At 40.4% G+C, this 23093-nt stretch overlaps 1 protein-coding gene across 8 annotated transcripts in view; it reads left to right on the forward strand.

Moving 5' to 3' along the window:
* LOC137257338 (FH1/FH2 domain-containing protein 3-like) overlaps nt 1–23093 on the forward strand; it is a 156012-nt gene that overhangs the window by 17394 nt on the left and 115525 nt on the right. For 5 of the 8 annotated variants that reach the window (XM_067794643.1, XM_067794639.1, XM_067794649.1 and 2 more), the window contains exon 1: nt 7684–7829. The exons of 2 other annotated variants lie outside the window; for them this stretch is intronic. In XM_067794643.1, the coding sequence (XP_067650744.1) occupies nt 7782–7829 (48 nt within the window). In that variant the 5' untranslated portion in view covers nt 7684–7781. Of the gene's footprint in view, nt 1–7654; nt 7830–23093 lie in introns of those variants that run through there. One more of the 8 variants, XM_067794640.1, reaches the window with a different exon arrangement.

A 23093-nucleotide genomic window follows, 5' to 3' on the forward strand; every position in this document is an offset into this window, starting at 1 on the left:
GACCAGATTTACAATGAAATCAATGAAAGTGGACATGGGCAATCCAAGCGTCCATATCTACCATGTAATTGTAATGAAGGTAGCGTCTCCACCTATCAAACTGTAAGATCATGTTGCAGGACGTCTCTCAACATTCAGAAGTGATATACTCCGACTCGTTATGTTCCGCATTATAAAGAAATTGACATCCATAAGTTGCCACCTTTCATGTCAAGGGAATGCATTAATTTAAAATTTTGGAATGGTTTGTTGATTCAGACAAGCTGATCCTCCTTCAAGACGTATGAGTGGTAGATTTAAGATGCACTGATGTGGAACTGTGGGTGTGTGAGTGAGTGAGTGAGTATGGTTCTACGCCAGTTCCAGTTTGTCTTCACACGTTGTACTTGTTGAGGGCATTTGTACACTGGGCCCCATTTCACAAAGCCCTCGTAAGTCTAAGATCTCGTAACCTTTCTCGTAACAATCCTACCTTCTATTCTGTAGCATAGACTTACGACAGTCTTAGAGCTAAGACACTTTTAATCACTAGGCTACCTCACCACCATGGTATTGTGAATATGCGACTTTAAAAGAGGTGTCGTACAGACCCTGAAACAAATATACCCAGTTTCGCCCATGCAAGTTTAGAAAGTGAAGAATCTACAGTTTCTGAACACGAAGGAAGTGTCTGGTATCATTTATTTTTGTATTTAAACTTAATATATATACTTTTTCCCTTGTAAAATATGTTCATTTCAGAGATTAGGTGTTATACCCTTGAACGTCCGGGATAGAACAGACCTTCAGCAACCCATACTTGCATAAAAGGCGACTATGCTAGAGGCGACTAACGGGTTCAGATGGTCAGACTCGCTGACTTGACTGACACATCGGTTGTCATCAGTTCCTAATTGCGCAGATCGATGCTCATGCTGTTGATCTCTTGATTGTCTGGTCCAGACTCGATTAGTGACAGACTGCCGCCATATAGCTGGAATGTTGCTGAGAGCGGCGTAAAACTAAACTCACTCACTCACCTGTATATTACTCACTTACTCATTCTAGACAATTAGAGTGACGAGTATACACGTCCTGGCATAGCTGACTGTAAAATTTGGCACTTTCGACTTGTAGTGATAGTATTGAGATAACATAAGAGACACTAACGGTGTACAGGCACCATGCCGACATGTTTTTGGTTCATCTCCTTTAGAGCGACAATGGCACACATTTCCGACAACATTTGGGCCCATATCATATACTACAAAAAGTGTGGGAACATACTAAAATTTAATAACCATGGGTGAACTTAAATGTGGTGATCTCATTTGTACTCTACGGTAAATGCAATTTGTGTTTGCTTAATGGCCACTTTAAACGACGTGTTGGAACATACAGTGAAGCAAATGATTCAATATTCATTGAGTTTGAGAAAAACGAAACAGTGTCAAACAACCGTAAAAGACAAGGGTGGTGAAACACACCAACACCATGTTTGATTCAATCGTCCAAACACAACAGCCTACTGATATTAGAGTCTTTCTGATGCAATAAAAAGACTTATTTTCCCTTACTACTTGCCTCAAATCGATAACTGAAACCAAGATGAACAGCTTCCAAACAGAGAACACTTGCCATATATGGAATACAAACAATTGCTCCGTACATCGGTGTTGTGAGTGTTTGTCGACCTGATTTCAATCACAACCTGTGTATACTCGTAAAGTGTGCTCAAGCGCACATAACTCTAGGGGGTTCGCTTGAACGCTTAAGGCAACGTTGAATTAAATCACTCGAATTTTTTAATTTAATATTGTAGAGTAAATGCATATTGAAAAGAAAAAGAGAATATATTATATGGGACCTTCCATGAGGACGCATAGTTAGTATTATTCAGAAAAATGCATCATTTACGTTTTAAAAAATGTGGTGTGACACAGTGCCTTAAGTCGAACGTGTAATAGAACAGTATTTTTCTTATGACGTGACTTGGGAATCGACCTTCCAATATTCTTCTCATTGGGCTTATAACTGATCCATTGGCTAGGCCAGGGAGAGACATAAGCGCTGTAATTTTAGCAGTAACATATTTCTGAACCAACACCAGTTTGTTATCTCTTTGTCGACATCAACACTTCAAATGCAAAAGAACATTGGTATTCTCATCATGGCGGCATCAACGAATTTCAGGTGCGCCCCCTGGTAGGTAATACTATCAGGAGAGATAATAAAATCATGAGCGGTTATGGATAACGGAAATGCAATGTGATTCATACTTGAAGTTGATAACACCCCAGATGACACTGCTGCGAGACTGATAAACCCTGTTGGAACAGTTCCAAGATGGCAAGAGCAATGACTGCAAGCTGTTTGAAAGTGATGCGTCATGTGACGGTGTGATTAATGACCTGTGTTGATAACGTCACAGGTAACGCTCCTTTGGTACAGAGAGCGTCATATATGTTATCCACATGATAGCTTTTGTCTTGAAGATTCATGGCCAGGCGTTTCTGAGTGTTACGTAAGTTCTGTAATACATGTTCAACTAATAATAATATTGACGCATCATGCTTGTATGGGTGATGCCATCGTTTTTCATTCATCAGGTATCCGGTAATACATATATTTCCTGTAATCTTAAGGGAGAGCTTCACGTTTTCCTCCCCAATCCCGTCACACACGTACACCCCTACTCATTCGCACATTCGTGCACACACACCCACACTCACGCGTACGCACACTCGTAAACGCAAACACTGTGTAACTTCTCTTACAGGTTCCTTCGGTTTTCTGGCAATGTGAATGAAGATATCAATCCTTAAACGTCATAATTATCGTTACATTGTCTCCCCTAGCCTGCTTCTTAGTTTATTTAATTCCCTTCTAAAGGTTCAGGCCGTAGTTGGTTCTTTACATTAGTACATGTATATATTTTCAGACGGTGCACTTTTCGGAGTTACACTGTTTTTCATCAGCCCTGCCTATCGTAAAAGGCGAGTAACGATATTTAAACTCGCTTACTTGGTTGAGGAAAATTGGTGGTCATTATGCCAGTCAATGGGTTGCCTTAATAAGCTTCGTTATTTTACCCACCGCCAGGCTGTATTGTTGTGGGCAGCATAGAGAAAAACAAATTATATAGTCTAAACGCTGAAACAAAACAACAAATAATGTTTTGTTCATTTGTTGTTTAACTCAACAATGCGCCAACTGTATTACGACAGTCTGTAAACAATCGAATCTGGACCAGACAATCCAGTGATTTGAATACGATGACATGCATCAACGAAGTTAGCAAGCCTGACCACCCGTCGTATCTTACAAAAAAACATTGATTACTGCAGACCAATTTTAAACTGTATCTTTGCTGGGAAAAGCATAGATGAAATACACAAAGGAATACGATACTGTTAGCTGTGTGCTACGAAACACATCAGTAAAACACAGTGTAGAAATAAAATAACCTCATCATCGCTACATGCAAGAGAGGCGGTGGGGTAGCATGGTGGTTAAACATTCGTTCATCACGCCACAGACCCGGCTTCGATTCAACATGGGCACAGTGCAATATGTGGAGCCTATTTCTGCTGTCCCCCGCCCTGCTTTGCTGAAATATTTCTAAAGCCGGGGTAAAACCGAACTCATTCACTCATCTGTACCGTCTTGTATGTGAGTGAGTGAGTTTCAGTTTTACTCTGCTTTAAGCAATATTCCAACATTATCACGGAGGGGGACACCAGAAAAGGGGTTCACGTATTGTATTGAACCCATGTTGAATCAAACCCGGGTCCACGGCATGACGACTAGGCTACCCCACCGCCCCACGTACACTCAAGTAAGGAAGATGAGCTCATGTTTGCCGGTACAAATGTAAAACCAACTCGTCATTCCCTATGCTGATGTACAGTGTTCCCAGAAATTATTGAGAAAATCTTTGTTTTTTTTCTAATGATACTAAGATTGGAAAAAGGGCTTTCACTGTGCACTAAGATTAATAAATAAGGGAGACAACTCTTGAAGGCTTTGAAGGCAGCTCATTATGTCAAGAGTTATCTCCCTTGTCTGAGCAGACGGCTTCCTGTGTTGACATAGCAGAATTTACATCAAGAGAGAAAAGAAAGCTCATTCTAGATGATTTTGAAAGGGGTGAGGCTGATGCTAAAGTGTCTACAGTGTCTAAAGTGTCTAATTCCTCTGTCTACAGTATACAGAACTTTGAAGAATATTCAAACAGGAACCGGGACAGAGCACAAAGCAGGGGCAGGTCGGCCTAGGAAATTCAGTGTTGTGGATCGCCGAAGACTTGGGCAGATTGTGAGTAGGGGCAAATTGAAAAGTGTTGAGAACATCAGAAATGAAATGATTAGCAGAGAAAGTCCTCAGGTATGCAATGAAACAGTTAGGCAGGAATTACAGAGACTTAATTGGGTGAAAAAACGTGGAATTCCCTCGCCGTTGATGAAAGATGCACAAAAGGAAAAACGTTTAAACTGGTGTAGGGCTCATGAAAATCAAGATTGGAATAATGTTTGGCTTTTCCCTAATTGTGTGAAAATTTGGACCAAAGATACTGTCAAACCTATCTACCAGCGACCAAAACATAGCCCGAAATTTCACATGTGGGGTGGCATATCGGCTCGCGGAGTGACGCCATTCTGTGTTTTCACGGGAAACTTGACAAAAGAAAGATACGTTGACATTCTAAATGGTCACCTTCTTCCGACAGCACAAACATTGTATGAAGATGATTGGATTTTCCAGCATGATAATGACCCAAAACACACTGAGCGCTACTCAAAACAGTGGTTGTCGGGCGAAAATGTTCAAGTTTTAGACCGGCCCAGTTACAGCCCAGACCTAAACCCAATTGAGAATGTGTGGGGAGTCATGAAGGACAGAATAAACCAAAAGGGACTGAGAAATATTGAAGATATGAAGGCCGAGGTGGTCCAATATTGGGATACCCTGTCACACGATTACCTACAAACTTTGATGGGTAGTGTGCCTAGGCATATTCAGGCATGCATTGCTGAGCGAGGAGGTCTAACAAAGTACTAAAACAAGACTGAGACTGTAAAAGGATGATGTTTTAACATGTTTATGTAAGTAAAACGCCAGAAGTTAATAAACGTAATGAGTTACATGACGCAACATGATTCTCAATAATTTCTCGGAATACTATATGTGATAAAGGTATCATAGCTGGAGGTCAGGACTCAAGCAAATCTGTCTTACCGTTACGATGCTCACAAGCCTCATACTCATACATTTAAATATGAAGATCCAGGTATTAATTGGTCTAACGGGTGGTCAGGCTCGCTGACTCAGTTGACACGTCACCGTATTTCAGCTGCATCTCAATTATTCAGATTCGATTATGTACAGACCGCCGCCATAAAGCTGGAATATTACTGTGTCCGACGCTCACCTGAACTCACTCACTCGCTAACTAAGAGGGTCAGCGTTAATATGATTACTTTGTGCATGTGTACCCTGGACCTAGCCTTGTTCAAAGGCTGTAGCGGATCATTATATATATTATATATACATTATCACCTCTGAGACTTGTGCAAGTCTACCCTGTACCGTAAGCATTATTCCAGGACCTGCTTACAGGCTTCTAACGGGTTTTTTTATTTTTTAATCCCATCCAATTTTCAAGTGTATACTTTGTTTTGCACTACAGTTTACATACATTGATAAATTTGGTTCGAGATAAGAGATAAATATGAGTGTGAGTGGCAAGATCCGTAAAAACTGGGCGTCGAAAAACATGTCTGCAGTTTTATGAGTTTAGTTCGAGATGCTTTTATGAAACTTGATCGGCACGGCTGCATGCGGTAAGTTAGTGAGATAACAGAATTTCGATATACTCGTCTTCGAGATAAAGGGATAAGGATCATAGCGTAAACAGCGGGGACATGACAGTGGTACAAACATTACTTTGTTAACACAGGTTGCTGCAGTGGGTTATAGACACTGGCAGTCTGTGTTCAGAGTACTTGATCACACCATGAACACGTAAGGCAATATCAACAGCGTCTCGCGGCATGATTCACGTCCATGTTACAAGGTATTTGCTTAATGTATATGTACAAGAGCCGATACAGCGATACATCTTTTTTACCCATCTCTTTTCTTGTGAGGGAGGGGAGGAAGGAAGGATGAGTGTTTGGGTGTTGGGAAAGAGTAGATTTACAGTGTTGTTAAGAGAGGGACGTGGGTGTATTCAAAATATAGTACAATATTCAAAAGGACTTCGTGCTTTTGGTCGTTATAACAGTAGTTCGACTAGAATATATACCAGGAGATAAACCACAACAAAAGCCAACAGTTCGTACCCGCAGGTTCGTCATAAGCGTCTTTGTTATAAAGGTAGTATGCTATGTAGACAAAATAGACGCATAACTAGAAACTGGTTTGGGCGACAATATTCGCCAGATTATCATTATGTTACTTGTGAAAATTGGTGATTTATACTTATATGACCAGTTAAGTGATATGATTCATAGAAAATAGACATATGTTCATGATGCAAAGAAAATAGATATTTTCACGATCTATGTACACTAAACATGTTTGTGAATCTATAGACAAGAGTCATATGTTCATGATTCATAGAGGACAGACACGTGTTTATGACCCATAGAACATACAATATATTCATGAGTATATAAAGTAGACATATGCTTAGGATCAGTAGAAAATAATCACGTGTTCATGATCCAAAGAAAAAAGAATTAGGTAAGAGTCCATTATCCATAGAAAATACACGTGTATATATGTTCATGATGCTTAGAAAATAGGCATATGTTCCATGTACAATCGACACTGCTGTTGACACAAAAATCTTATAAACGTGGGAAAGTGTTTAGAAGTCGGGACAGAGATAATTTCTTCATCACCCGAATTAAGAGTCGAGGAAATGGCAAAAACAGTACTCATACGTTTGAAATACCTCTCAGATAAGTGTACGTAATTAATGTCAATGAGTGTATAAATTATCTATCCTTTAGAATAGTTGGAAATCCAAGCGTGCATCACGGCGACCTAGGAACGGTCACCTTGCCACCGTTAGCCATTATAAACATATTTTCGACGATGAACATCCACAAGGTGTATATGTTCTCAAGCTGAAGACAAGATACGTCAAACAATGATGTACAATGTAAACAATCAGACAACAAGATGCGCCATGTGAACCTGTCTATTAATACATCGGGGGCAAATGGCATTTTCGCCATGCATGTGCTTTGCATGCTGAAGTAATTCTGCCGGCTAGCCCCACGCAACTAATGATATAACGACCCCCTCTGGAGGCACACAGGGAAGACCCTCTCTCTATCTCTCGAACACGGATGAGATTTCATACCTCCTTAGCTACGGACTTTCAGCCCGTTGCCAAGGAGAACGGACCACAGCTTGGAAGAACTACCCATCAGATGAAAAAGGATTCCGAGGCATCGCTGTGTGTTTTAAACCGCCATTTCAGTTTTTATTCGATGATAAGGACGAATGTTATATAGGCAAACTGGTTGCTATAACATCTTCAGGAGCAAGGGTTATCAAAGAAATACGATATTTCAACGTTCCATTTTGAGCGAAAGACGGTGGAGATAAATCCGGATGACTCGATGATGCTTGCGAGAGTTTGCTCATCTCACGAGATCAGACGAGACTAGCGAGGGGAGCAGACGACAATTGGCCGCTTGGGATACTGCATGAATGGTTGCTGCCGCCAGTGATGGCGAGGTACTGACCAAGATGTAGAGACAGAAGGATCCCTCAGTACTCGCAACATGTATCAGCGACGGAACTCCCTGTCAAGGGATCTGGGGTACTACAACGTGAGTGTTCATTTTGTTTTCTTTTGCCCACTGTAGATCTACATCTGTAGGTTTAGAGAACACCTTGCCTCGCTGTCAGAGGTTGTAGACATTCGATTAGTGGTTATGCCCGGAAGAGGTGCTACTTCGCATCTGGACTCCTTCCTGGAGCCGTAATTAACACAAAGCTACTATTTCTTTCATCTTCAAATCTAAGGAGTTGGAGATGTCTCAATTCATTTGGCTGATGAATAGTTTGGTCGACGCTGGCCGAAGTGAAAGATAAAAACTATTTACTCTGATTATGACGAAGATATGGCTGTTTTTTGTTTTTGTGATATATGTTCCTGTAGTTATTATTTAAGATTTTAATCCAAACGCAAAAAAGTGAACTTTGACAATGGGTCATTTTCAGGAGTTTTCTCAATTTAGAGTGGGCCACTGCCCTTGTATCAATAGTAAACTTCAAAATTGATGGACTATTTTTTTTCTAATTTGCAAAATGACCTGCCTTTCCCAATCCCTTCAAACGTACCTTGTCACCAAACCCGATATTGACGCTAGAGCAGAATATTGAAATGTTAAATGTTTTAGTGACAATAAAGATCATACATACCTCACCAATATTCAGACATATGATTATATTTGGAATTTCTCTATCTCACTCCTCATGCCAGGATCCAGTTTGAGTACGTATCAGTTCATGCCGTATCCTGGGTGGTTTCATGACCAAGTAATTACGTATCCCTTCCGTAATTGCGTAACGTGTAATCAAAGTTATTGTCATGAAAATGGATACTGTTTGTGCTGTATCCTAACGATGAACCTGCCACCAGTCGTAATAAAATATACGTTTTATTTCAATATATCTGGATTAAATGTAACATATAAAAATGTCACCATGTAAGAACTACATACGTACCGAAACAACTACGGTTTAATGATACTGAAGGGATACCAACAACGGGGTTCGAAATCGTACGGTAACTCTAAGTATATTTAGCAAAGACATTTGGTCAAGCAGTATTGGAATGTGATGTGTTTCACCAAGGAATGAATAATACAGGTCAAGTCGATTTCCCCAAGTTTCTAATTATCCAAGCCGCTAGATACAAGAGTATGTAACCTTCGTATTTCCCCAAGTTTCTAATTATCCAAGCCGCTAGATACAAGAGTATGTAACCTTCGTATTTCCACAACGTTGATGTACTACTAACTCATATACTAGTGACGAAGACAAGAGCAACACTACCACACTTTCCTGTTACCTCTTCGTCAGGAGATGTTTTTGTTTTACCGAGATTATTGTGCATGTAGGCGAGATTATGATGCACGTATGCAGCCTCTAGCTGCTCTGTGCGCGTGCGGGAGGGGGGCTGGGCGAGGGTGGGAGGGGGGCATTGGCTGGCTTGTCATGTTACGAGATCCCCGAACAAGAGCACCCCAACACGTGCCAGTCTGTCAGTTGCGCCACACAGTTCAACAGATGCAGTGGAATGTGCATACACCTAAACTTTTAATTACCATCAATATTTTTCATCGTGTCGGAACAGACACAAAATGCATAGTTTTATCTGATTATCGGCGTAACACTGCGTAGTGTACAATATTCAAATCCACGAAACGTATAAAATTAAGATACACATATTTCAAACTGTAGACTGACTAGTTATTTCTCAACATCTAATTATTAGCCCAATAATCAGACCGAGTTTGTGGGATTAGTTTTACGCCGTTTTTAGCAGGGACCAACAGAAAAAAGCTTCTCACATTGTACCTATGTGGGGAATCGAACCTGGGGCTTCGGCGTACTGAGCGAACGCGTTAACCACCAGACTATCCCACTAGGGTGAATTGAAATGCGAAATATTTAGGCATCATTCCCTGTCTCCCCATGAATATCTTCCTGAGTACCTGTAGCAAAGTGTTTACATTGGCGGGTGTGGCAAGGTGTTTACATTGGCGGGTGTGGCAAGGTGTTTACATTGGCGGGTGTGGCAAGGTGTTTACATTAGCGGGTGTGGCAAGGTGTTTACATTGGCGGATGTGGCAAGGTGTTTATATTGGCGGATGTGGCAAGGTGTTTACATTGGCGGATAATTACATCACATAATTCAGGAGCCTTAAGTCGATATCGACATGTAAATTTACAATACCCCGACTCCAAGAGCGAAACAGAATAATTTCCATAAAGTTTAGATGAGTATATAAAATGTAACGCTTAGTCTGTCATTGAGACCCTGAAACCAAGAAACCCATTGCTGAAACAAGTCTAGAATATGTGGAGAGTCTAGATTGAAACAGCTTCAGAAAACGGATAACGTCTCTGGACTTCATTCTGTTTTACACTATGAACAAATTTGTATTCTGGGATGTTTTTGTTTTGTTTTGTTTTGTTTTGTTTGTAAAGTATATTGAACTCAGAGACTTGTTGTTAGTCTAAGTATTCCAAGAAGATTTTCAATACTCTAGTCATATCTTTGGGTTGCTGTATACCAGTTTTACCAAAAAAGAAATAATGTGACGAATTAAGCGATTTTATCATTGACAAAACATTGCAGTAAGCTTTCTGTAGCATGTAATACGACAAAGAAGAAACGAATATTCCAAGAATATGTTGGTGTAAAGGTCTTTCCAAAAATTAGTTCTGCACATTTGGTAGTATTGTTACGACACCCGGGTGGATGTCGTTATGACGATGCCAGTGGGGTCCAGACCCCCCTGAAGCGTTGATGACCCTGGTACATATACCGATGTCTATATCATTGCAGCAATCTGCCACGTGTAGTGATCCTGCCCCCTCATCCATCCCCTCCCCTTCCCAAACCCTCCTCCACGATGTTGCAATCCACATCTGAATACCGATAGACATGTATTTATTTCTGGAATGTATCATTTATTCATCTGCCAATGTAAACAGAGAACTATATGTAGGTGGGTACATCTTGCCCAACTCCTAGCCATATGGGTCTATTTTGTTTCTATTTAGTGAACCAATAGTGAAGGGTTCAGTCAAGTCTGCGTGATGCTTTTGGAAAACTTTCAGTGTCAGTGCGACCATTTTCCGGTGTAGTGAGTGTGGTACTGTTCATGGAGAACTTGGATTTTGTATCGAGACTAGATAGTATTTCAGTAGTTCCTGAACCATATTATTTTCCTTACTGTCCTCCCTACAATGCTAAAGCCCTTTATGTAGCAAGTCAAGATTCCTAAGGTTCTGAATCGCCCATCTCACCGGGGCACCTTTTCAATTTAAATGGGAGTTTTTTGTTACTTTTAAAGTCCAGAGACTAAGCATTAGTCTATTGTTTCAGCTACTGCTGCCAAACAAGGACCCTTTTCAGTTACCTGCTTCTTTCTTGGGAATTCATTACAATAGTGTAACTTTTGTGGCAGACAATGTCGGGTTTTTATGTCAAGCAGCCTGAGACAGCCTATTTCGAGACATTTACGGAGACAAAAACACATCTTCCATATTACCTTCCCATTTCTCAAAATACCAGGTGTTTGGCCCCTAAAGGCTATCCAAAACCTGGTGGTTTGATGTTGGGAAAGCGCGTTGACGCTGCTGTATCAGGCGCTAACGGATATACAGCTATACAAAACATTATTGCCATGTTTTATACCGTGTAAATAGATGATGGTCATAAACCACCACACAGACACTGCCTCGCTTGTGTGACAAGCAGCTAACTGTGACGGAAAAAGACGAAACCCTTTTTACTCGTGTTCTTCTGCAACTGCCGCGATGACATGGAGGCCGATCTCTTGGCAGCGAGCCAGGTATCGAGTAACGATTGCTGTGCTGTTATTTGCATTAATCACAAGAGCTGTATGGCAGATTCTGACATTTGGCTCCAGGTTTTTACCTATATGCGAATAACTGGCATTTTGTCGAGTCTAGGGTTCGTGGGGATACAGTTAACATCAGGTGGGGAGTTAAAGGAGGTCGCTGTAACCAATAACAGGTGTTCAATACATTTACCTAAGGTACAGTTTGCTCCTATCACGTGGAGCCACTGGGGCAATGTACCCTCTGTACAGGTATTTTGGGGCATTGTACCCATAGGGAAAGGATATATGCCCGCATCGGTGATGGTTTCAATCAAATACCACCTGCATTTCAAATACAAGTCTCAGACCGTTACCGACATACATCTTTCCAGAAAAATTACTAAATACATCTTTCCAGACTATTTATAAAGCGCCCGTTTCCACGCACTTACGCATGCACAAAGCGCTAACACATTCTTACCCCGGATAAAACAAGCTACTTGTGAAATGCTACTAGAAATGCAAGCCGTATGACCTATCCCACCGGGTGCCCATTTATTGCTGGGTGAACAGAGGCAAATGCTCCCAGAAATTAATAATGCTTCATTTACACTATTCGCCTCACTTTATATTTTGGTTTTTAAGATTATATATTCAGACTCACATTTTTAATCAAATTATTTGTAAGCATGACAATAAAATCACGTTGTCTGCTGGATGGTTGTTGTTTAACGCCGCACTCAGCCATATTCCAGCTATCTGGCGGCAGTCTGCAAACAATCCAGTCAAGACCAGACAATCAGGTGATCAACAGCATGAGCGTCGATCTGCGCAAATGGGATGTCATACATGTGTCAACCAAGTCAGCAAGCCTGACCACCAGATCTTATTATCGTCTTACAACAAGCATGGGTCGCTGATGACCAGTTCTAACCGGGATCTTCATGGGTAACTTGGGAGACATGGCTGTTAAGATCACCATCCATATAATATCGTACCTTTACTTACATAGCGTTAACTGAAACAGTGTATAGATTTGCAATTCACCTGTTTTATGGCTTTGAAAAACACTTTGTAACATCGAGATCGTGACTTTTACTTTGATGTAGGTAAGGACGGAAAAAGGCAGAGACAGGTCTTTGGTAGTCTACCCCTTAGCAAATCCGTGTCATGCAGGTTAGGTTTTGGCTCCTGACTGCCACAATGCACACGAGAAACGGTAGCACAAGGCTAATCTGTCTCCCACTTCTTGAACTCGGGTCAGCCTTGAGATCTCTTTCAATTTAAATAGGTTTGTTGCTATCAAAATTATACATATTCCGAGACTTAGCGTTTGGCTCAGACCATGATTCGTAACCAGAACGAGAGGCACAGAATCGGTCGATCCGGTACAGATAAGTCTAATACATTTTCACGTGATATTAATGATTTCATGATAGGCCAGGTGGCTGTTATGGTAATGATCACTGTTGTCGAATATATACGACTCCACTTCATTTGTATCTAATTTCATAAAAATGTTTTTTACATGTTAAGTGCACATTTAAGTAGAAAGACATGCCTGTTTATTCCCATACTACTTTTGTGGCATAAATAAAATGGACTCTCGGTTGTATCATAAACCTGTATGATATAACAGTGAAAAGACTGTATGTTTCAACCCTCGGTAAGGTCAAATGTCAGCGTACTATGACCTCAGACATAAGGTTCGTTGAACTTTACCAGTGAATGAGTTTGTAGGTGGGTTACCGCTTTTAGCCAAAACAGGAGTCTGGTCAATATATTGAGTTATACCACGCCAAGTCAAGCCCGTATGTGCAATCTGGCTATTACGTCACTGATGGTTTCATATGAAGTTCCCCAGACGGATTTATCACTGGATAGTCCGAAATATCGCTAGGACGATCCGCACGAAATGTCAGACTGTGTCAGAAGGTATGTTGGCACAATGTGGCGTGCATCCATTCAGACATGTATTACCCATGGGTATTCTTTAGGATTACAGAACATCTGCCATGATAGTATTGAGGGGCGGCTATTGAGGGAGATATGCAACATACTATTGCAATAGCTATATATAGTCTGTAACAACCAACTATTGCAATACTATTGCAAAAGTGTTTTTCTCTTTTAATTGTCTCATTTGAAGTAATTTCAGTTCAGATATGAATGCGTAGTTTATATGAAACAAAAACAAGCTGAAGTAGTTTCAGTCTCTTTTAATAACTGACAAGAAACTTGAAACCAAGATCAAGTTAAAGAGATAACAGGGGCGGATAACTCTAAATGAAAATGAACGAATCTGGTACTTTTGCACTGCACATTTATCGACGGAAGTCAAATACTAAACTATCAATACTCACTCATACTATTGATGTATCGATAGTTTTTTCGTTTCTACCATCGGTTAATTACTATTAGAAACTCGACAACTGCAATCCATCAATAGTTCGTTGCATCGTTACAGCCCTAATAATTTTAGCATTGGTATCCTTAACGAGTTAACCCAACACACGTCGTCATGACACATATAACATTATACGGGTAAACTTTAGAAGTATACGATGTTGTGGTGTCGTTGGCTATCTTTGCAGGATAGAGCGAGCAATGCACTGTCGTAGTGGTTTCCTTGGTTTTTTTGTACTGATATTTTCTACGAAATTAATGCACCCAGGTTTACCGTTCACCAGACCTTTCTGCTGATAGTCAGATAACGCTAACATTTCACACTGTGAGTGAATTTTAGTTGTGCGCCTTTATATTCTAGCAATATCACGGCAGGGGAGACCAGAAATGGTCCTCATATATAGTATGTACTCATGTGGGGAATCGGATCCGGGTCCTCGGTGTGAACAGTGAAAGCTTAACCTCTAGGCTACCCTACCGCCCCTTTCTCACTGTGACATGAGCATTTGGAAGCGGTACCATATGCAGATCACATTTCACGACGGTCTAACTACTAAGGACGTACAGACCCCCTCAGTGATCAATACCATTCGTCAATCAACTGCCAAGTATATTGTGACAAGTGTCTTTATGAAAAATGTAAACTGTAAAATTAAAATGGCACTGTTTTAAAATATCGGTATACAGTCGCCACTGTCACAGAGGCACAACTATTTCAATACTATCTATAATTTTGACAGTGATCTTTATTGTGAGCAATGCCTCTGAGAAAATGAAATTGCAACATAGTACTGCGTTTTGCCTAATGGTTCCACATTTTCGATGTTACATAGGACGTCCGTTTTACTGTCAATCGTAAGTACTCGTCCCATTCCGTAGCTTGAAAGAAGATTCTTATCCCTCTCGTAGATATGTCCTGGAGAAATATTCCCCCAGTTAGTCAGAATGCTCGTATGTAAACTTGGGTCAGAGTGGTTAGTTGAAATAATTTTGGCATATTTGACATGGCGACTCTATCGTAAGGTTATTTCAAAATACACCACCCCAACTTGAAACCTTTTGGCATTAAACAGCTTGAAACTTGTTGGTAGGAAATTGTACGAGTGTAGATTCGCAGCGAATACCACGGTAATATTGTTGTGAAGTGGTATTGCAATACTACAGAATCTTGTTGATTTGTGTACTGACTATTTTGATCCTCTCTGTTATATTATGATAAATAACTTGCGCCCAAACAGTCTTTACTGGCAGATTTTCAAGGCAGATCTCATAGCGTTTATTTACAACGGGATACACTGGAGCAAACATAGTATTTTTATTTGCATGTAAGGCCTTACGCGTTTACTAATCAACTAGCAAGTTCTTCTGTAGAAATGACTGAAAAACAATTTTGTTTGGAACCTTACCAAACGTCTCAGCAGACATAATAACATGGAATAATATATAATACTTTCTATCTTATGTTTCTCAATAGTAACAGTTTCAAGCACAAGAAGATACCAGTCAGAGACAGCATAATTTAATAATAACTGAGAAATGGAACGTTAATGAAAAGTTTGTGTTATTGGCTAATTTTGCAAAGGTTTTACTGATGGGGGCAATGTTGTTCACTGCTGTGCGTGCTTTTTGCAATCAGCAATATTCCAACTCTTTGTAAATAATGGCGTCGAGTCTGAACCAGACAATCCAATGATCAACAACATGAGCATCGATCTGCACAATTGGGATACGATGACATGTGCAACAAAGTCAGTGGGCCTGACCACCCGTTTCCTTTAGTTGTCCCTTACAACAAACATGGGTTGTTAGAGATCCGGATCTTCCAGACATCTTCACGGGATTGGTCTCTCTGACATTCAGAGGATAAGATGCAGTGCACTTAGTGTTAATATGATTATACCGAGTTCATGAGGTGTTTCTTTTATATCGTTCTATTGAAATAGCTTGTCAGTTACTGACAGTTTAATTGGACATGCAGATCTGCCACAAAGCCTTGGCAAGAGGAACTTGATTATTTGTGACTGTTCCCGACAGCACATATATTGATATCACGTGTTTCTAATTGCGTCTGTCTAGGCATCAGTTCCACTAATATCTCCCCATGAATGCCTGTTTTGTTCGTTTTTAACTTTCATGGACAATTTTAGACTGGCCTATGACATGCAGCTCTCCTGCAGGAGTCCAAGCGACAGGCTGGCGGGCGTTATAGATCGTTATTCCTCAACATGATGTAGCACATGTATATTATGAGACAGGATCGGTTACAGCCATCAGTTCTCAGACAGGACGATGACAGACGAGGTGTACTGTTTGCCAGGAGACTATTTGGAACTTATATGCACAGTAACTTATACCGAAAAATACGTTAACATGTAATAATGTCTATAACGCTCTTTCACTGATGTGAGACTGTTTTATGCCGAGTTTACCAATATTCCAGCCAGGCTGCCAGAAGACACCTGATGTAATTGATCTGGGACAAACAACTGGCATAATTCGGATGGCTATACGTGTGGGATGTAATACAAACACATTTTACCGAGTTCTAGTCGCTTCAATGACATCCTCGATAATACAGGGCAATACCTTCCGTTATGGTTAATGCCCTGGCCATTCGCCACCATTTCATGCCCTAGACAGTCGAATGAAATGTCATTTATATATTACTTAATGGCAAGTGGTCGACAGCATGAGCGAGTATGAGTATGCCGTTAAGGTATGACTAACTAGACAGAGTTTTAATGCGCTTTTGCTAGAATACGAACGGTGTGAGAATCGATCGAAATGCCAAACCACATGTTATAAAGAACTTCTGATCCGTACATGCATCATCCCTGTATTATCGTATTTAAATTCTGTTCTAGCGGTGTGTGTTATACATGAACTTGGTTTAACAAGTATTATAGAAAGGCAGCATACGTCCCTATAGGTTAACACTTAGTTCCTGACTATATATAAATTTGATAGAAACAAACTAGTCCCATTGAGAAGACAAACTGAGGAAATATAGAGTCGATTCCGTTAGGGCGTTATTATTGTAGAAAGGGATGGGCAGATTGGAAATTAATTAGCTATGATACATAGCGTTCACTCTATGTATCTTAGCTAGAAATTAATGCAGTTGAGGGGCTGTTAGACAGACTAGCGTCCTTTCTGTATTGGGATCAACACTTCTTGGCTCAAACTGCGAAACTTCCGGTCCAGATGTATTTTCTCTGGTAACTTGTTATCTCCCTTTGCTGCTGTTGTACGTCGCCCACGCCTTGGCATGTTGGGCCTGGCGTACTCGGGAGATATACAGCTGTTTGGTCGGGTAATTACAGACCTCACCTGTTGGTTCATGTAACAGACGGACTGGTCAGGGAAGGGCAACCACTGAACACTGGCAGTTATGACTTTAGGTTTTTAAGCGAGGCAGATAAGGATCCCTGAATGGTGGATATGTTGGTCAACTTTAGCTTGTTAACATGTGTATGCTTCATCGCTGTCGGTAACTACCACGTAAATACCATACACACTGCCAGGATCTGCTTTAGTCAACGAAATCACCTGTTCTACTTTATATATGTCTGCCTCTTTCCTGTCAGAAATAGGATTTACTCCTGATATGGGAATATTTTACGGGAAAAGTTTGTCTGAATATCAGCGGCAAATGCCGATGGTAGTGGAACGTGCTGATCAGGTGTGCGACACGTAACACCAATTTTATCACTAAATTTCTGATGGTTTAGTGAATTAAAGAAATGGTTTCCCGGTTCATCTGACACAAATACATATACATTGCAGTATTCTACGTGCATCATTTCAAATATATTACATGACTTTCTAGATCTTTATCTGTTTACTATTTCCTTCCTATTACAAGTACAGTCTTTATGATGAGAATATCAATAACGCGCCTTGCACAGGCTAAATATCCTGCCCAAAGCCCACAGTCTGATCATTCTTACCCCGGGTAACTCAAGCTGTCTGTTAGGCGCCAGAAGGTTATAGTCGTATGACTTATTTTACCGGGTACCCATTTGGGTGAACGGATGCACTTTTGAAAACTCACTTGCCTAAGGAGAGATCACATGTATCAAATGTGCTTCGTTGTTGGGCAGAACTAGCTGTCAGGAGTCTAGCTGTCACACACTGTCACACGTCCAAGGACTCTCTATGTCTCCGTGCCCAGCGCTGCTGAACTTCAGCTTGAACTTCACTCCACCACAACCACTATTCCGAAACATTCCAAATATGTAGAGAAAAATATGCATTGGGCAATGTTCCCGCCGTTACAAATAGCGTCTTTAACAATACAAAAAACCGATAAACTTAAACAGACTCATTCAAAATGTTATGGAATGTCATTCAGTTCGAAGTACCACCAACTTCTATAAAGACCGCATCATCTCGAGTAGACTAGAGCCCGGCATTTATCCCTTTGTATATTTCTTCTTCTCCGCACGTGCCTCTCACGCCTCTAAACCAACACAGCTGGCAGAACCATATCCTGGCTGTCAGAATCTGGAATTGCCTATACGTATGTTCATGAGAACATCAGATGTAAATGTAGATCAAAACGTTTCGTACAAAATGTGTATATCATATGTTTGATAATACCCTTGACTAATTTCAACGGGTACAACTATACAATGACGGGCTTAGTGGATACCAGATTATCAAGGGGTCGGTATACAGAAGGTTTTCTGCACTGGTTGCCCGGTCGTTGGGTAAAAAAAATGTCAGCCTTAATCTGCTGTGAACATCCTCCTATATATCATCACCGCTCACAAACGTAGCACATTATATTGGTGCGGCTAACGGTACAGTGTCACAGAGATGTGTTGTGATAACGGTTCTAAATACCCGCTGAAGCAAATTCAGAGCCCATCCCATACAATGCAGAACCAACCCGTATCACGACATTGTGTGTCTGCAATTACTGTGCATGTGTTTTTGTTTGGGTTTTAAGTCAGATAAGATGGTATTTATTGCATCACGTTTGATATCAGTTGGTCTGTAGCGCTGATTAAAACAACAAAAATCAATTATATCATGCATAAATGTGCAAGTGCATCTTGCTAAAGATCTAATCTTGATGGTACTATAGTTTGTAGAATACACTAGATCTTGGCACTAATGACTAACATGTCATTATGGGTAATTGTTAGCATACAATATATCACCAGTGTGAGTAAGCGAGTATGGTTTTACGCCGCTTTAAGATATATTTCAGGAATATTACTGCGGGGTACACCAGAAATGGACTTCACACATTGTATCCATCTGGGAAACGAACCCTTGTTTTCGCCGTGACAAACAAACGGTTTAACCACCAGGCCACCCCACCGCCCCATGCAATAAAACACCAGGTGTCCCATGTACTGTAACTCTATTACCCACGTGGTATCACACATTGACGTTGTTGTACATTAGCGTTGAAGTATAACACGTATATCACACAGAGCAACACACATTGTGCGAGATGAAAACGACACCAGTTATGTAGAGAAGTGTTTGGGGCTTGTCGTTATCAGAGAATCAGAGTAAGACAAGCTGCTATAGTCTACGAGGCGACCTCTCCGCGGTGTGTGTACACACTATAGATAAGGTTAGAGGTGTAGGCTCTCGCAGTAGTTATAAGGGGGCGGTGTTTAGTCTGTGGAACTCTACACAAGCAGCCGTTAACATCAGATATACCCTGTGTATATTGAGGGTATGATCTGCATACTGGTTATCGCATAGAGTTGTACAGATCACATACACATTGCATACACACACGTGCTGAGGGTTTGGTTTTCGTGGATGGAGACATACCACGATGTTCACACATATTTGGCATGTGGTCTACAAATCGGCTGTCGTAAAGACAGGGGCGCATTAGATATACGATATGCATAATATATATGGTATCATAAAGTACTGTACACACAAGATATATGCTGTATTCATACACATATTGAGAAAGATGGTCTCCTACTGGCGGTGGTACATTTTGTTCATAATATGCACTGATGAAAAATGTTTAAAAAGTCACACCCCGACTGCAAGGTTATGTTGCCGTACTTTGTCATGACAGATTAACAAATGTTCCATAAGAACGTGTTTCCTGTCATTTCTTCGGACAGATAATGACTAAAAACTTTCCAGTCAGTTGGAACTGCTATCAGGACAATTCATGCATCGAAAATACCACCATCTATATACATCTGCTGGCCACTTGAAATTCCGGCGTGTGATATCAAAACCATGTCCGCTTAGTTCCTTATCTAATTATAAAAGTAGACAATAATTAATCCATTTCTACAATAAATAGAATGTACATTGTTTCATTAACTACCCATTTTGAAAAAGCCCGTTTGTAATAAATGTACTAATATCCGTTGTTTATTTTCTTAATCATATGTGTATGTTTCGTGTTTAGGAAAGTAGTAACAGCTCCAAAGAGTTGATCATGCTTCTATGAAATGATGACATATATCAACTGTCACCTTCAAAAATTGATACACAACATACTAATAAATACAGTGTATCTCATAGTCCCTGGATAACATTATTTCCCGTACAGTCTTGCCCTCCCTGCAATGCTAAACCACTAAATGAAGCCAGTCCAGATTTCCCCAGGTTCAGGAACCGTCCAACTCAGTGGGAGGCTCCGTTCCAATTTAATTGACTGTATTTCTCACTATAACATAAGATCGAGTCATTTTCGAGTCGTTTTAAAAGGAAGCTCGACGTTTTAAATCCCGAGTTGGTGATGTACGAATGGATTATGGAATTAACAACACTTAAACGCTGGTGTTCCTCATAGCATCATGGCGTCGTGCAGATGCTGCAGAGGAAGGGAGGCTGGCGTTACACATGGATACAGGACTGCTATATAGATAGGGCCGCGCATCTGGCACTCATCTTTCCTTTCACTGTGTAGAGGGATCTTCACAACATGCAGCCCCTTCACTGTAGTAGATGCTGTCGCCGGGTTTACAACGTGCTCCAGATAGCATTCGGGCAGTACGATGGAACAAAATAATGCAATAAACTTTCAATGACACTTACCTTAAAATTTATAGTGTACATTCGGAATTTTATTTGTGGGTACTTTAGATTGTACGGGCGATGTCGACCTAGTCTTTTTTATGCGACGTCGTTCTTTTTTTACGCGCCACTCGATGGTAATTACAGGACACCATAGAAATGTAACATCATGTTACATTTTGAAGCATGTCATTATAACATGGTATCATACATGATTTCGAAAATGTTGTTTTGTAATTATTTATCACTGCAATCTAGTCCTAACATTGAGATTATTCTTTTTACAAACCTACAAAATACCTGCATAGATGGAACTAATTGCTCTCAACATGTACCTAGAGACCACATACAAAGCATGACATCAAATAAACAAACCCTACTTCTGTCGAAAATTGAATTCAAATTAACAGCAGTCAGTCTTGAATAAAAGTATAAAAATTACACTGTAGAATGCTGAAAGAAATGTTTCGGCAACGTACACAGCCAGACCTTGAAGCAACATCAAGAACAAATTCACTTTTAGGCAGACACAATATTATTTTCCCGATTTTGATTAAAAAAGAGGAAGGCAACATTGAAAACATTTTCGTATTAAAATGGAACCTGAAAAATGTTTCCGTCGAGTTCTAAGAGGCACCTGTACAGGCACCGCTGTATATATGAAGACAATTAGATTGTCCAAGATCTGAGAATAAGATTTTGACAGTTAAATCCATTGACATTTAATGCTATATTTAGATTTGTTTTTGAGAAAGGGCGTTCTGTTACACATTATTTCTTGTCACCGGGACTGGTTTACGTCAGATATTCAGTTTGAGGGCTATATATAGTACCTGGCAATACATATATCTATTGCACATTAGGGGTTGTCCTGTACCCAAGACAACGTTTATTTCCAGGACAGTAGACTATAGTGCAGCATTTCTTTTGACCACACTCAATATCCCCAAACGGTCACATAAACTACAAGTGATATACCCGTTGTTTCCTTCACTCTACATGTTTCCATGGCAACATATTTAACTGTAACTGTTTCATATGAGCTCCTTTTGGAACTCCTGATTACATGAACTGTGAACATGCAACTCATGTTCTGTTACTATTACCGATATGCGGTGTTTCTTCAGCTCGCACTCACACACGACATGTTGCAGCATTTCCAGTTTGTCATCATCTGATGTATCTATTGTCTGTTTTGTTAAGATGATTGGAGTGTTAACATTTATATGACTATCTTCTTTTAGGGACATTCTAAAAGTTGGGAAGTACCAATTGTATAAACTTTATGAATAACAACTTATATTGTGTGACTGGGTGTTTCGATACAGATTCGTGTACGGTTGTCAAGCAGGTACAGAAATCGGTACAAGATTATGGTACAAGAATCTGTATGGAAACGTCGCACTCGCGAACTAAAACAAGTTAATATGATAAGGTCTGTACATCTGTGTGACTGTAATCAGAGACCATATACCGGTATATGGTCTCTGCTGTAATGAGCACGTTTCAGTTCCGCGAAGTCAGTCATGATATTTGTCCAATATATCAGCGTGTGTACATTCATTGTTTGGACATTCCTGAACGAGATTTGGGGCATAAAAGAAGAAAAAAGAATGACTTCTAATGCCTACTGTTGAATATGCCATTCTACAGCAGAGCGGAATAGTACATTGGTCACCTAATGCAGAAAGGCCTCTGGTTATTGGTGGTGCGTGGTGTTCTAATACACACTGGGAGGTACTCTAATGAAGGCTGGGATGGGGGTATTCTGATGCAGCCTGGATATATGATTCTTAGTATTTTTCTGCAGAGTGTCGACCATAAGACGTTTAGTTTATTTATTATTTGTGGTATTCTAACGTATGCTGCCGATTCATGGCGTTTTAAGGTAGGGTATAAATCGCCTCATTTTGCTCATATTTCTGTTACTGGTGGTCAGGCGTCTCCCGAAGCAAGCACAATATTGACAAGAATCCTAGAATAAACTGCCAAAGTGACCATCCAGACCTTGACCTCGACTAATGAAGAGCAAATATCATTTTCTTTGATCTTCTCCGACAAAAGTATTTATTGGTGAATGGGAGATGC

Source organism: Haliotis asinina, chromosome 12 (assembly GCF_037392515.1).
Source record: "Haliotis asinina isolate JCU_RB_2024 chromosome 12, JCU_Hal_asi_v2, whole genome shotgun sequence".
NCBI lineage: Eukaryota > Metazoa > Mollusca > Gastropoda > Lepetellida > Haliotidae > Haliotis > Haliotis asinina.